Genomic DNA, 13,467 nt, shown 5'->3' with positions numbered 1-13,467 from the left:
TTTTCTGCATTAAAAAATTAGGGTGCCAACTAATTCAAATTAATCGTTACTCTAAAAACTGTTAATATTAAAAATATAGCCGGAAAATTGCCGAAAAATAGCCGCCGTTGACGCGCTAGATGCACACCGGAACTGAAACAGAAAAAGAAAAAAAGAAGACAACTTGGCCAAACATTTTTCTATTTTTTTTCAGTGTCAAAAAGTGTTCTAATTCGGCGTACAGTTCTGGTTGGATTCTAAAACTATACTTACATCAGCTCTAAACTGAAAGCTAATAAGCTTAATACCAATGTCAGTTAGCAAACACTTATGAACTTTGGTAACCTAATGCTCAATGACTTAATGACCGGGCTTTATCGGTTTATCTCGTTTCTTTTGATTTTGCTCTTTTGATTTTGACCGTATTCACTACATTACGTAATTCAATACGTGGAAGAAATTAGGATCCATTCAGTTGAAACAGTGAGTGAAGTAAGTCAGAAGTCGCAAAAATCGTGACTTATGTAAAATGAAAAACGTGATCAAAAGGTAAAGCGAATGAAAAAAAACATAGCAGGCGAAGTCTTGGCGTACAATGCAAAGAATTTTCATTGACTAAACAAAAACTAGACCTAAAACGGACAATAAATGATTTGGGAAAACCATTTCCAATAAAAATCAGATCAAAAAATGAGAAAAGAAAATTAACGTCAAAATGCCGCATGTGAACAAAACACCACTAGCGAGAAATGAAAGTTTTGTTCGAAACAAAAAACTAGACCTAGAATGAACTATGAATGGATTGGGAAAACCATTTAGAAAAAAAAATCGATCCATAAATTGAAAAAAAAAACCCGGTGAAAATCAAGGTGAAATTTCCGCATGAGAACAAAAAAACATTTTTTTAAAAACAATTATTGAGAAAGCAAATTTTTGTTCAAACACCGTTTTCTCACTCTAATTTATACTAAGAAAAAACAATAAGCCTGCAAAACCACTCGCTTTTTTGCTCCATTTCCTGTTTCGCGCTGACCTAAACAACTACTCTAATTTGACTTCAAAAATCATGAAAGTGTGTGAACAGATCTTAAAGACAGCGACCCAATACAATTCAATCTTTGAATTGTAAAAGGAGAGCTCCTAAATAATAGAAATAATAGCCGTTGAGAGGCTGACGGCGGCTATTAATAAATCGGAAAACATAACCGACTAAACGTCGGAAGAATTGCTCTCGAACGGCTAGTGGGAGCTCTAATGAATTGCAGCCTGCTCCAGTCCAGGGGGAGGGAGGGAGGGGGAGCCTAAACTGGACTAAGAAGTTCAATAGTGGGCTTCAAATAACCACATTAGAGGTTAACATATACCACTAATAAGATTTAAAGTAAAAAATGACACCAGTTTCGGCGCACTTGACTTTTAGTATTAAATTGCCGCCAATTGAGTTCAGCTGCTTGAAATTGTGATTGAGAGAGAGAGTTTTAGATCACACGAAACACAAAGTCAAGGGCGTAAAAGTCACTCGAAAAGTCAAAAATGTCAAGCGAAAAATTTGAATAAAAAAGACACACGTTTACAATAATTGCTATGAACTTCGTTCAAGAGCAATTAAAAAAGAATTTTATAGCCAGGAACATTCGGTAGTAAATTTCAACTAACGTTTCCCAAATTTTATCTGTTGTAAATGTCTTAAAAACAAAGCTATTACCGCGTTCCATTTTAATAATATGAAATAGTTTCGTCCTTGTTTTCAAAAAAAATATTTTATGAAATTCATTTATTCTCATAGGCTACAAACCAGAAACAGCTTTCTTATTAAATCTGCGTAACCATGGGGTCCTATTCTCCCGGTTGAAAATTTGAATATTACGGTTTCCGAGGTGGTCATTAATCGCAAAAAAGTGTCCTTGAGAGATTTTTAAACCACTGCCAATATTTAAAGTAAAAAATGAAACCAATTTCAGTGCACTTTTCGATATAACTTTAAGCACTTAACTGCCGCGATTCAAGTTAGACTTAAAATCTGAAAGAAATGGCAAAATTTTGATAAAAAAGACACACGTTTGCAATAATTCCTTCAAACATCGTTCGAAGGCAATTAAAATCACCGCGTGAATCTTTTTTTAATCAAACATGCTACCTTTTAAAAATGAAGTTAATAATAATTAAAGATTTTATTCAGTGGCTCATTCCGGATCTATCCAGCTGTCCAATTTTATTCTACTTTCAACGTTTTAAATTTCTATATGTCTCAAAGATGAACGTTGGAGAAATAGCCTCGCATCATGCATCTAGTTCTGCAAAATTACAAAGTTTCTGGAATTAACCGAGGACAAAGATCTAGTTTTCCCATTAAAACGCGATCAAACAACAGCTCTAGAAGCTACATGAATTAAAACTATTGGTATGTAGAAACTCATAATTTAATCCAATTTGTAACCAATCGATAGGACCCCAGCCCGTTAATTTTTCTCAAAATAGAGCTACAAATTTAATTACCGCTGACACGTTTTAGTTTTACAGCTATTACTAGGTCACATCACACATTAACACAATTAGATGCTTACACCGCATTAAAACACCAACTTTTCTAAAAACGATTATAGAATATTTGAACAACTCCGGTGGTTAAAAATAAAGAACATAGCCGGCAGATTCCGGAATAGCTGCGAAAGAATAGACCTGCGTGCCGTACAATAGAGATAGAAACAGAGACAGATCTAAATTGAAAAAAAATCGAGGCCGCTCAAAAAGCTAGGTAAAAAACATTTAGCGATAAATTAATAAAGCTTGCTAAAATTCATCCCGCAGAAGCCTTTTATTATGGACCTTTACTGCACATATCAGTTCCTTTGACCTTAAACAAATTCAAATCTAAACTTAAGTTTTAAAGAGCAAAAGTCATTTTATTGAGTGAGGTAAGTCACTTGTGATCAACATCTAATCACGAAAAAAACTTTTGCTAAAGAGTGAGAAATGACGTCACGCGCGCAAACGCCGTTAAAGAGAGGAAGAAGTCATTCGGAAAATTTGACCTTTTCAGCTTTGCTGTGTGAACAAATGTAAAACGAAAAAGAGCGCCAGACGACGAAACAAAAACATAGCAGGACAAGTCCTGACGTAAAATTCAAAGAATTTTCATTGACTAAACAAAAAACTAGACCTGAAATGAACTATGAATGGATTGGGAAAACCATTTAGAAAAAAAATCCGATCCCAAAAATCGAAAAAATACTAAAAACCAAAGTGAAATTGCCGCATGTGAACAAAAAACCACTAGCGAGAAAGCGAATTTTTGTTCAAACACCGTTTTCTCACACTACTTTAAAATTAGAGCGAAAAAAATTCACGCCGCAAAACCACTCGCTTTTTCGCTCCACTTCCTGTTTCGGCGTGACCAAAATCACCACTCCACTTTGACTTCAAAAGTCGTGAAAATGTGTGAAAAGATCTTTAAAAAAAAGACAGCGCCCCAATACAATTCAAATTCTTTGAATTGTAAAAAACCAAGAGCTCCGCAATATAGCTCCGCTCAGCTTACAGCTTCGCAGCTATAAAAATATGCTGTTATGTGCTCCATATAACCTGAGATTCGAAAGGTCCCTTGCAGACAGGACAAGGGTCCATTTCCTTGCAGACATCTCCACTTTCAGCCGTTTTGTTTTCCTGACGAGCGATCTCTTCTTTCTTGGACTTCTCCAGGTTCTGCAAATAGGTCTTCCGTCCTTTCCTAACTAGAAGCTCATTCTCATACACTGCCAAGTCTGTTTCAAGTCTCTTCAGAGTAATCGGAACCTACAATTTAAATACAATTAAACAATAATTATGTTCAATACACTTGTCAGACATAATTACTGTGTGTTTCGTTAAGCATAGAGCAATATATAGAAGAAAAGCGCAAAATAGTCAAGCCAAAAATTTGCTTTAAAAAGACCAACACGTTCACAATAATTGCTATGAACTTCGCTCAAGAGCAAATAAACAACATTTTCATTTAGTACTGGCATATTTTGCAAAATTGACAAAATAACTTTTGAAAAAAAACCAACATACAAAAGATTGTCGAAAACCAGTCGCACTTAGTTTCTATAACCCAGATTGGGATTGAAAGAACAAAAAAAATAAATATTTTTGAAGTTCGAACTATTTTGATTTCATTTTGTAGTTAGACGTAATCCTGTTTCTCAATGAGAAGATAAATGAGATAGTATCTATACGAAAAGGCATTACAGATTGCAACTAAGATAAATACCCGGCAGATTGCAGGAAAATAGCCGCCAATGGTTCTTATAATCACGATTCGGATTGAAAGAATAGAATAAAAAAATGATTTTTGCACAAAAAACATTTTAGAAGTGTGAAGTATTTTATAGTTATGAGTACTCCTGTTTCCTATTGAGTGGATGCACGGGCTTGTATCAATACCAATAAGCATTAAAGATGTTAACTGAGACTATTAAGTAAAAGTTCAAGTAGCGAGCGGCATCTAAAACTGGGCTCTGTGGGTTTATCCAGTTTCTATTTAATTTCGTTTTTGATACTGACTCTGTCTATTTTGAATTGCTTTGTGGAGCAACTGCTGTTTAAAAGCACTTTGAGCAGAATGAGAGACTGGTGAAACAAACCTAGGAAATTGAAGATTTCACGCAAAAGGTTGAATAAACTGTGAACTAAGGCAAAGCGAAACATATTTTTGTTCGACGAAGTAAAAAGGACGGAAAACGGGGGAAAATCAGTCCAATTTCCGCATGTGAACAGAAAAACTACAATCGAGAAAGCATAATTTGGTTCAAACAGCATTTTCTAATTTCACTTAAAAATTCGATGGGAAAAATTTAACGCTTCAAAACACCTCACTTTTTCGCTGCATTTCCAGTTTCGAAGTGAAAAAAATCACTCCAATTTGACTTCAAGAATCATGAAAAAATTAACAAGATTAACAGATTAACAAGATAGCGGGAAGATTAAACTTTCCTAAAACCAACGGCTTCAAAAAACGATTAAATTCTGAAACCAAACACAAAACATAGCCGGCAAATTGCCGGAAAATAGCCGCCGTTGACACGTTAGACGACCATCGGGATTGAAAACAAAAAAAAAGTAAGATTGACAATGGCAAAAATTTTTCGAAATATGTTCCAATTCAGTCTGCAGTTTCAATTAGATTCTAAACCCATAATTACTGGAGCTTCTAAATTGAAGAGTATCAAGCTTAATACTAATATCAGCTAGCAACCGCTCTATTGGACTTTGATAACCTAATGCACTATGACTTAATGACCTGTCTTCATCGGTTTATCCCGTTTCTTTTGATTTTGCTCTTTTGACATTGACGAATCCACTGCATAGCGTAATTCAATGCGTGAAAGAATTTAGAATGCATTCAGTTGAAACAGCGAGTGAGGTAAGTCTGAAGTGAAACGTGAAAATCGTGACTTATGTAAAACGAAAAACGTGACCAAGAAGGTGAAGCCAATTTATAAAGGCGAGCGCCTAAATAAGAGCCGTTTGAGATGTTGACGGCGGCTATTTAAAAACAAAGCCAGCAGAATGGCGGAATAGCTGCGAAATAGATTTCCGTGTCAGAAGACACAGATAGAAACAGATTCAGAAAAATAAGTTGAAAACAGATTCAGAAAAATGAGATGAAAAAGTTATCGACGCTGCTGAAAAAATTATGCTTAAACATTCAGCAATAAATTAGTACGGCTCGTTAAAACTCAATTTACAGAAAACTTTCTCTTAGCCAGTATTATTAAACATGTGAGTCGATTTGACCTTAAATCAATTCAAATTAAAGGCAGGTTTTTAAGTGCAGAAGTAATTTTCGTGATTGAGGTTAAGACACGTATCAGAATCTAATCGCAAATGACATTAAGAATTTTACTACATAGAGTAAGAAATCGTCACGCAATTAACAATGAGAAGAAGTCAATCAGAAAACTTGAACTTTTCAGCATTGCATGTGAACAAATGTAAAGCAAGAAAGGAGCGCAAGACGAGGAAAAAAATTACGTTTCCATGAATACCGCAACACTGCTCCGCTCAGCTTACAGCTATAAAAAGGAATTTAACATCAAATTAAAGAATATTCCCAAACACAATCTGAACTAAAAAATAGAAAACAGAAGTATTTACTTATTTAATAGTAGCACAGCAAAACGAAAACCTTTCTTCAAATTTGGACTATCAAAATGCTCATAAAAAAGAACACTGTGTTTTTCCTTATATCTGTAAATGTTTCAGTCATAGTAAAATTTACAGAGATAGGCAGTGTAATAACTTGATAATTATAAACAAAGAAAACTAATAATTTATAATAAACAAAATGTCGACAGAATAGAGAAATCATTTGTATTAGCGGGGAGGGACGACAGTATCATAAATTCAATACAAAAAAGAAAGAAACTTAATTGAACATAAAATGTTTCCAAGTAATTGAACCATGTTGGGTTTTCTTCGGATCCTTCTTGTATTCATTAAGAAAAACGGCTAATATTTCTTCTTTGCAAGACTGTACGAAGTTGACAAAAAATTTCTTCGAAAAGAGTTGTGCTGCAGAGTACCTCTCTTAATAATGATTTTTTCATGCAAAGTGCATTTTGAAATTGTCTGCGTAAAAATTTGCTCGTGTATATAAAAACTTGCAGTTGGTAAATTCAAAGCTGAGCTTGAACAGGCAGGCTTCTTTTTATTCATGATGCTATGACAATAAGTGGCAGCCCTGCAATCAAAAAGCAGCGAAATAGGTAGTAAACAAAGATTCATTTTCAGATCTGATGTGTCAAACTTTTGTCTGTGAAAACAAGCTTTGATGGCCCAATTCAACTGCTTTTCCAGAGTTGTTATGAGATTTTGATTCATTGTTGCAAGTAGTACAGTACAATATTGAACATTATTGAGAATAAAAGAGTTCAAAATAACTTTAATGTATACAGTGGGAATTACATTCCTGAAAGCATATATGCATTTAATGCCCTGGGCCATTTTTGACAAAAGAATTTTTACTTGTTTTTGATATTTGAGGTCTTTGTCAAACCCGATATTTAGTCACACCAAGATATTTGATTTCTGCTTTCGAACTTATTAATGTGTCTCCAATTTCTAATGTCGTTTCGTCTTGCGGATTAGAGCTACCGAAAAAATTAAACTCTTTATCCGGATTAATCTTGAGGTGATGTAATTTAAAAAATCGTATAAATTTTTCTAAGGCCTTCTCAAGCTCGTCTTTGCGTTTGAGAACTTCATCGTGAGAGCTTAATAGGACTGTGTCATCTGCGTATTGTATTGTTACTATGACAAAAAATTGCTGAGATCATTAATAACATAGATTGAACAAGAGAGGACCTAAAACTGTTCCTTGTGGGACGCCTTGAACCACTACACTCCACTCTGATTTAACATTATTCATTATGACTCTTTGTGTTCTGTTTGAAAGATAGCTGGTAATTAGATTTTGAGTTAGAATCGAAAATCCAAGAATGGCAAGCTTTTGAATCATGAGCTCGAGATTAATGAAGTCAAAAGCTTTTGATAGATCTAAAAATGCGATTACAGTAACTTTTTCTAGTTTTTGTTGCATCGTATTTTTTCTGTTAAATAAACGAGCGCATCTGTTGTAAAAAACTTTTTTCTGAAACCCAACTATTTTAGAAAGCAAGACATTCTTATGCACATATTCATCAATTTGTTGTTTACTAAGAGATTCAAAAACTTTTGCTAAAGCTGGTGTTAAAGAAATAGGTCGATAGTTTAGAGGATCATCAAGGTCTCCATTTTTAAAAAATGGAGTGCTGTCGGCTCTTTTGAGTTCAGCAGGGAATGCTTCTGTTTTTATATATTCATTCAATAGAAAACATATAGGCTCAGCTAGTTCACTAGCTGCGTCTCGCAATGCCCACGAGGGAAAGGTAGAAGGACCCAATGGCTTGAATTTTCCAAGAGCAAGAAGCGCTTTAAGACATTCAAACTTAGTATCTAACCTGAAGGAAAAGGTTATTTTTTGCCTCACCATAGGCAGGTCTACAGTGTAGTTCCTACTCTCAAAAAATTCTCCTAACTTACTGAATTTTAAATTAAGTAGGTTGGCTATTTTAGTTTGTTCTGAAATAAATTCATTGAAAGAGTTTCTTAAAGATTATACCGTAGTTGTCGTCGTTTTCACGGAGTTTCTTAATTCCTTGATCAAATTCCATTTCTTGCGCTCTGATGTTGAGCTTTCAATTAACTGATTATCAAATTTCTTAAAATCTTTTTCACAGCCAGCGTACACTTCGGCTTTCAATTTGAAAAACTCGTGGAAAGATTCTGAATTGAGGTATTGCTTTCTAAGCAGATTTTTGTTACGTGTGTTCTTTGAAATGAACCGATTGGCAAGTGAAAACTGTGTTTTGTTTCTTACAAAAATTGTTTTGATTGGTGCATGATGGAGTATTTGCTGTTAATGTTTTTGCTCAAATGAGCGTAGCATTTCACTTGGAAATGCAGAACTGTAAAATGTTTCCCAATTTGATTGTATGATAGATTGTTTCAAATCGTTTGGGCTGTATTTCGATTTATCATAAAATTCTTTTCTAATTACTTTGTCCTTGGTAAGTTTTGTGGCAAGAATAATTAGATGAGCAAAATGATCTGTTTGTATTGGTGAGTCAAAAATTTCACTATAAAGAAGGGTTTCGTTTCCGTCAATAATAATCTAATCTAAAAGTTAGTTCGATCCATCCTTAATTCAAGTTGCTTGATACTTGTTAGTCACATTTAGATCGTACGGTTGAATGATTCTTTCTAAATTCTGCTTTTCTTTGTTTTTCAAACAATTGATATTACAGTCTCCCATCATAATTATTGTTTTGTTATCAGTAATTGCTCTATCAATTGACTGCTCTAGAAATTCTTCGTAAAGAAGCTTTTTTAGCTAAGAAATATTTATTAGGTGAGTTTTTTTAAATCTTTGGGCAAGTTATTTCGACCCACAGGGTATCGAAAAGAGTACTTTTGAAAGCTACATCAACGAGCGTAGTTTTGGGTTACGTTTCCTAGGAACAATTAACGATACACCTCCCCCCTTTGAACTCACCCGATCACTGCGAAAAACAAGACAGTTGGTGTTGTTCGGGTTTATCAAACAAGTGTCAATATTTACATCCAGCCATGTATGCAATAGATGGCCATAGATGCAATTAGCTCCAAAATCATTTATTAGGCTTTTTATTTGAAGTTGTTTTTTTTTGTTATGCTCCGTACATTTAAATGGAGAAGTTTTAAATTGTCTGAATAAGTTTGGCAATCAAGGAGTATGTCTTTCATTGGTTTAATTGGCCCAGGGTTGGCTTCAATATCTCCGGACCTCAAAAGAATTAGCCAGATACTATTAATGTATAACCAAAAAATAGGTTAAGTAAAAAAACCTATTGATATTAAAGCTTGCTTCTTGCTCCTGGACACTTGGACACTCAATTTAAGTAGGAAATACTATTGAGTTAAGTGACGTGGGCAAAGAGGAAGTCACTTAAGAACTCAACAACATTATTACTAAAATTATTAAACATATCTTCTTAGAAAAACTTAAGCTTATCAAACAGTTCAGACCCAATTCATTCAATACAACAAAAATTACAATTGATTCGGCTTATAAATTCATCATTACTAATATGGTTGGTTACGGTAACGATTATAAAGTTAGGACTTGTGCTTGTATTAGGCCAGCACTGCTCTTGAAATGCTTGCAATCGATAATTCATTTTATAGCTCCGGTTGTTGAATTTATTAGTATCACAAATACCGGTAGATGTTTGAAGTAAAAACATTAGAAGATAATGAAAGGAATGCCATGATTGAAATTCAAATGTACATTGTCATGAAAGAGGAAAGTTTAATGGTTGATCTCTGGGTTGGAGGGAATTGAGCGTTTTAATTTATTCATCTTGAGCAACACGAAATTTTCACCAAGAGATTCCAATCTTTTAAGCACAGCATTAGCCTCATCAATTAATTTGTTTTTTGATCTATTGTAGTCAGTTTCTTTGAACGGTATTACCTCCATGAGTACAAACACATCAGGTTGGAACTTATTTTTACAGGCATCAATAAGGCTGAACATATCATCTAGTATCTCATTGCTGCTTTTTTGTAATTTTGAAACAGTATTTGTTCCGTCTTGAAGTTTTAATTCTTTAAGACGGAACAAATAAGACGCAAAAAATAAGACGCAACAAATAAGACGCAAAAAATAAGACGGAAATTCTTTGAGACGGAAATTTAATTCTTTAAGGCGGAAAATATTAATTATTTGCATTCATATTTTTCTCTTTTATGGTTGACTTTCATTTTCTCTTTGGTGGTTGACCCACGGCATGCATGGATAGCTGTGCCCAGTGGTATTGTTGGATCCTTTCTAATTTACCAATGATGTTGCTACCAGGAACCAAATTTGATTGCTCCTGTTTGAGTGGGGGGATTAAATCAAAATCACTGACATTCGATGGAAAAACCTGGTTTTTTCAAGATTTTGATTCATGGTTGATTGTCTCCTTTCACTGGATGACTTCTCAAACGTTTTGTCCTGCAGTTGTCGCTGATAAGTAACGAGCACATTTTCAAAAAATTTTTCTTTTTGTAATCTTCGATGTAAGTCAAGATATAATTTGTATGAAGTTTCCTTTTTCTGTTGAACCCATTCCGTTAGGGATATTAATGAAGGATCAGTTTGTTCATTTAGATTGAAATGCACCTGGCTTTCTAGTTGAATATTGTTAGAGTTTTGAGAGACATTGCAATTTCTGTATTTTTGAATGAAAAAGATCAAATTTGTTTTTGCTGTGTTTGAATAAGTGCAAAATCGATCAATGTTTCAAAAGAAGAAAGGTCAACTGTACTGTTTGAAATTTTATTCGCTGTCTGAAAGTTTATTCGCTGTCTGAAAGTTTATTCGCTCACGCAACAATCGAAAAGTCATATTAGGGCCGGAAACATGCTAAATTTTAAGAAGTCGCTGAACTGCAAGAAATTGACAAAAAATTTCAGATTTCTCGACTTTTTGACAAATTTGTCAACAAAGATAATGTTTGCTGCCATCAAAGCTGCAAAAAAATACCCCAAATTATGTCGAGCAATAGGCGGTGCGCTACAAATTGCTTAAAAACCACACGTGAACAAAAAATTCTGCTCGCTCAGGGAAAATTTCTCGCCCTCTCAAAAACAGCGGCACGATGAAAATTATTTATTTCGCTTTGCTCTTTAAAATTGTGCAGAAGTCAAACCAGTCGAAACGTTAGTACGTGCGACATTTCCAGTTTCAAATTCACTCTTAAATATACTGATTGAAAAAATACACTTCACTAATACCCCTCTTCGAGTCGTAGAGACAGTGCCCCAATACAATTCAAATTTTATGAATTGTAGCAGAATAGGCGCGCCATAATAGCCCGCTGAGAAGATGAGGGTGTCTATTAAGCACAAAAAAGAAGTTCACTAAGTAGTTTCAAAAGGTGTTATTAAGGGACTAGAGGCCAGTATTAAAATTAACTTTTCAAACGAATTTAATTCGTTAATTGAGTTCAGCTGCTAAAAAAATAAGAGTAATTAGATCACGAAAAACGCAAAAGTCAAGGACGAAAAAGTTAATCGAAAAGTCAAAAACGGTGAAGCGAAAATTCCGCAAACAAATCCACCCCACTAAAAAACTGCTTCAAAATTAGCTCAATAACTATTCAAAAGGACCCAATAATTTGATACAATCTAGTATATACATTACCATATGAGGTCTCAAGACGTTAGCAGACAACTCATCGGTCCTCAGGTGAGAATCTGTCCCATCGTCAAACAGTCGGAATCTCTCAGTCGCCATTCTAAGTTCATCATGACCAGCTACTCTATTGGTCAGGCACCTCCAATAGTCTCTCAGTGTTTTAAACTCCTCTCGGATAAGGCCAAGGAAACTTTTCACATTCTTAGCGGATTCCTGATCTGTTTCTGGCAGTTTCTTTGAGATTGCGAAGGCACTTATTGTGCAGCATATAAGCTCTAATCGCGAGGGCTTCCACATGGTAGAAGTATCGTTGGTGTCAATCGAGTCGAAGTCTACGTCTCCAATTCTGTAGCAAGAAATTTCTAGGATTAAGTAGAGATCACGGCTACGTTCAACAAATCGTTCCACAGAGCCATCAACAGTACCAAAAAGATGTCCCGAAAAAAATTCGGTTGGAGTGGGGCTCAAGGGATTGTGGGCAACCATGATTTTTGCCCAGTGATTACACTTAGAGACTAGTAGAGTTCTAATAGAGCTGCTCAGCAAATTATTGCCCTCAGGGATTACCGGTTTATCTCGTTTTAAGAGGACAAAAAGTTGAAAGCCTCAGACGAAAAAGCGAATAACATAGCTGGCCGATTGCTAGAAAATAGACGCAATAGCTTCGTAGATTTGCAGTCTCCAGAAGATAGTAAGAGAAACAGGCCAAAAATTCTTTTTTATTAAAGGCTCAAATGTTACATTTTGATTAAGAATCGGTCAAACTTATTACTGCTTCTAAAACCTGCCCTCAAAAACCTTTAATTAGAGAAACTTTACTTTAATTCACAGAAAGAAGGTCAAGTGAGTGTGCACTTGACCTTCTCTCTTTGAATTAAAGTAACGAAAAGTCAGTTTTAGAGTGATGAAGTCATTGTTGAGAGTGAGGTGAGTCAAGTCTGACCAAAAATTTCATCATGCTTATGAACCAAAAACCTCACTCCACTAAGAGTAAAAAATGACGTCACCCACGCAATTCCATTCATGAACAAAAGAACAAAAAGCAGATTTGAATTGGTTGTGACGTATGGGCGTAGCATAAGTCTTGATGACGAAAAACCTAGCCGAAAGAATTCCAGAAACGACTCGAAGTCGTATTCACCAAAAGCTTTGATTTTTCAAGTAGCTAATGTCTCCATGGAGAACTCACCAATGCAGAGAAAACAAAAACCTTTAGTCAACCAACAAAAGAAAAATTTAGCAAACAATTTAGGAAAATAAATAAAAAATTTAGTAAATTCAATTTACTTCTTATGTAGCACAAGAAACATATAAACGAAAAACATTGTTTTAGGAAATGGAAACTAGTTATCCCAACACAATATATCATCCAATCTTTAATGAGCTCCCAAATAACTATTTTTGAGGAAACGGAGAAATGGGAAAAAACTTATCAATTTTTTTGTCAAACTTCAAGAGAGACATTTTTGTAGCAAACGAAATTTGTATTCTTTCCAGTAAAAAAACCTATCCGCATTAGACTGTAATTCAACTACCAACAAGTTCAGTAGAATGATAAATGGGCCAAAAATTGTCAAGACTTGAAAATCAGCAAATTAGCTGAGAATTTTCAAATTCATCACCGAAAAGACAAAAGAAACAGGATATACAGGCAGAAATATCGTTTAAAATCAAAACTAATGCCCCATCACTATTCGTGGAAACCAATTATCACTCAAAAGTTTAAACGGCATTTCAAGAAATTC

At 34.6% G+C, this 13,467-nt stretch overlaps 1 protein-coding gene across 1 annotated transcript in view; it reads right to left on the bottom strand.

Moving 5' to 3' along the window:
• LOC142342868 (E3 ubiquitin-protein ligase SHPRH-like) overlaps window positions 1–13,467 on the bottom strand; it is a 127,517-nt gene that overhangs the window by 37,401 nt on the left and 76,649 nt on the right. Inside the window, exons 13-14 of the mRNA XM_075394502.1 lie at window positions 11,729–12,068; window positions 3,562–3,771 (exon numbers count right to left, since the gene is read on the bottom strand). Of these exons, the coding sequence (XP_075250617.1) occupies window positions 3,562–3,771; window positions 11,729–12,068 (550 nt within the window). The remainder of the gene's footprint in view (window positions 1–3,561; window positions 3,772–11,728; window positions 12,069–13,467) is intronic.

This window comes from Convolutriloba macropyga, chromosome 7 (assembly GCF_964194025.1).
Source record: "Convolutriloba macropyga chromosome 7, txConMacr16.3, whole genome shotgun sequence".
NCBI classification, from domain to species: Eukaryota; Metazoa; Xenacoelomorpha; order Acoela; family Convolutidae; genus Convolutriloba; species Convolutriloba macropyga.
The sequence above is the reverse complement of the archived record's forward strand: the minus strand, read 5'-3'. Positions and strand labels throughout refer to the sequence as shown.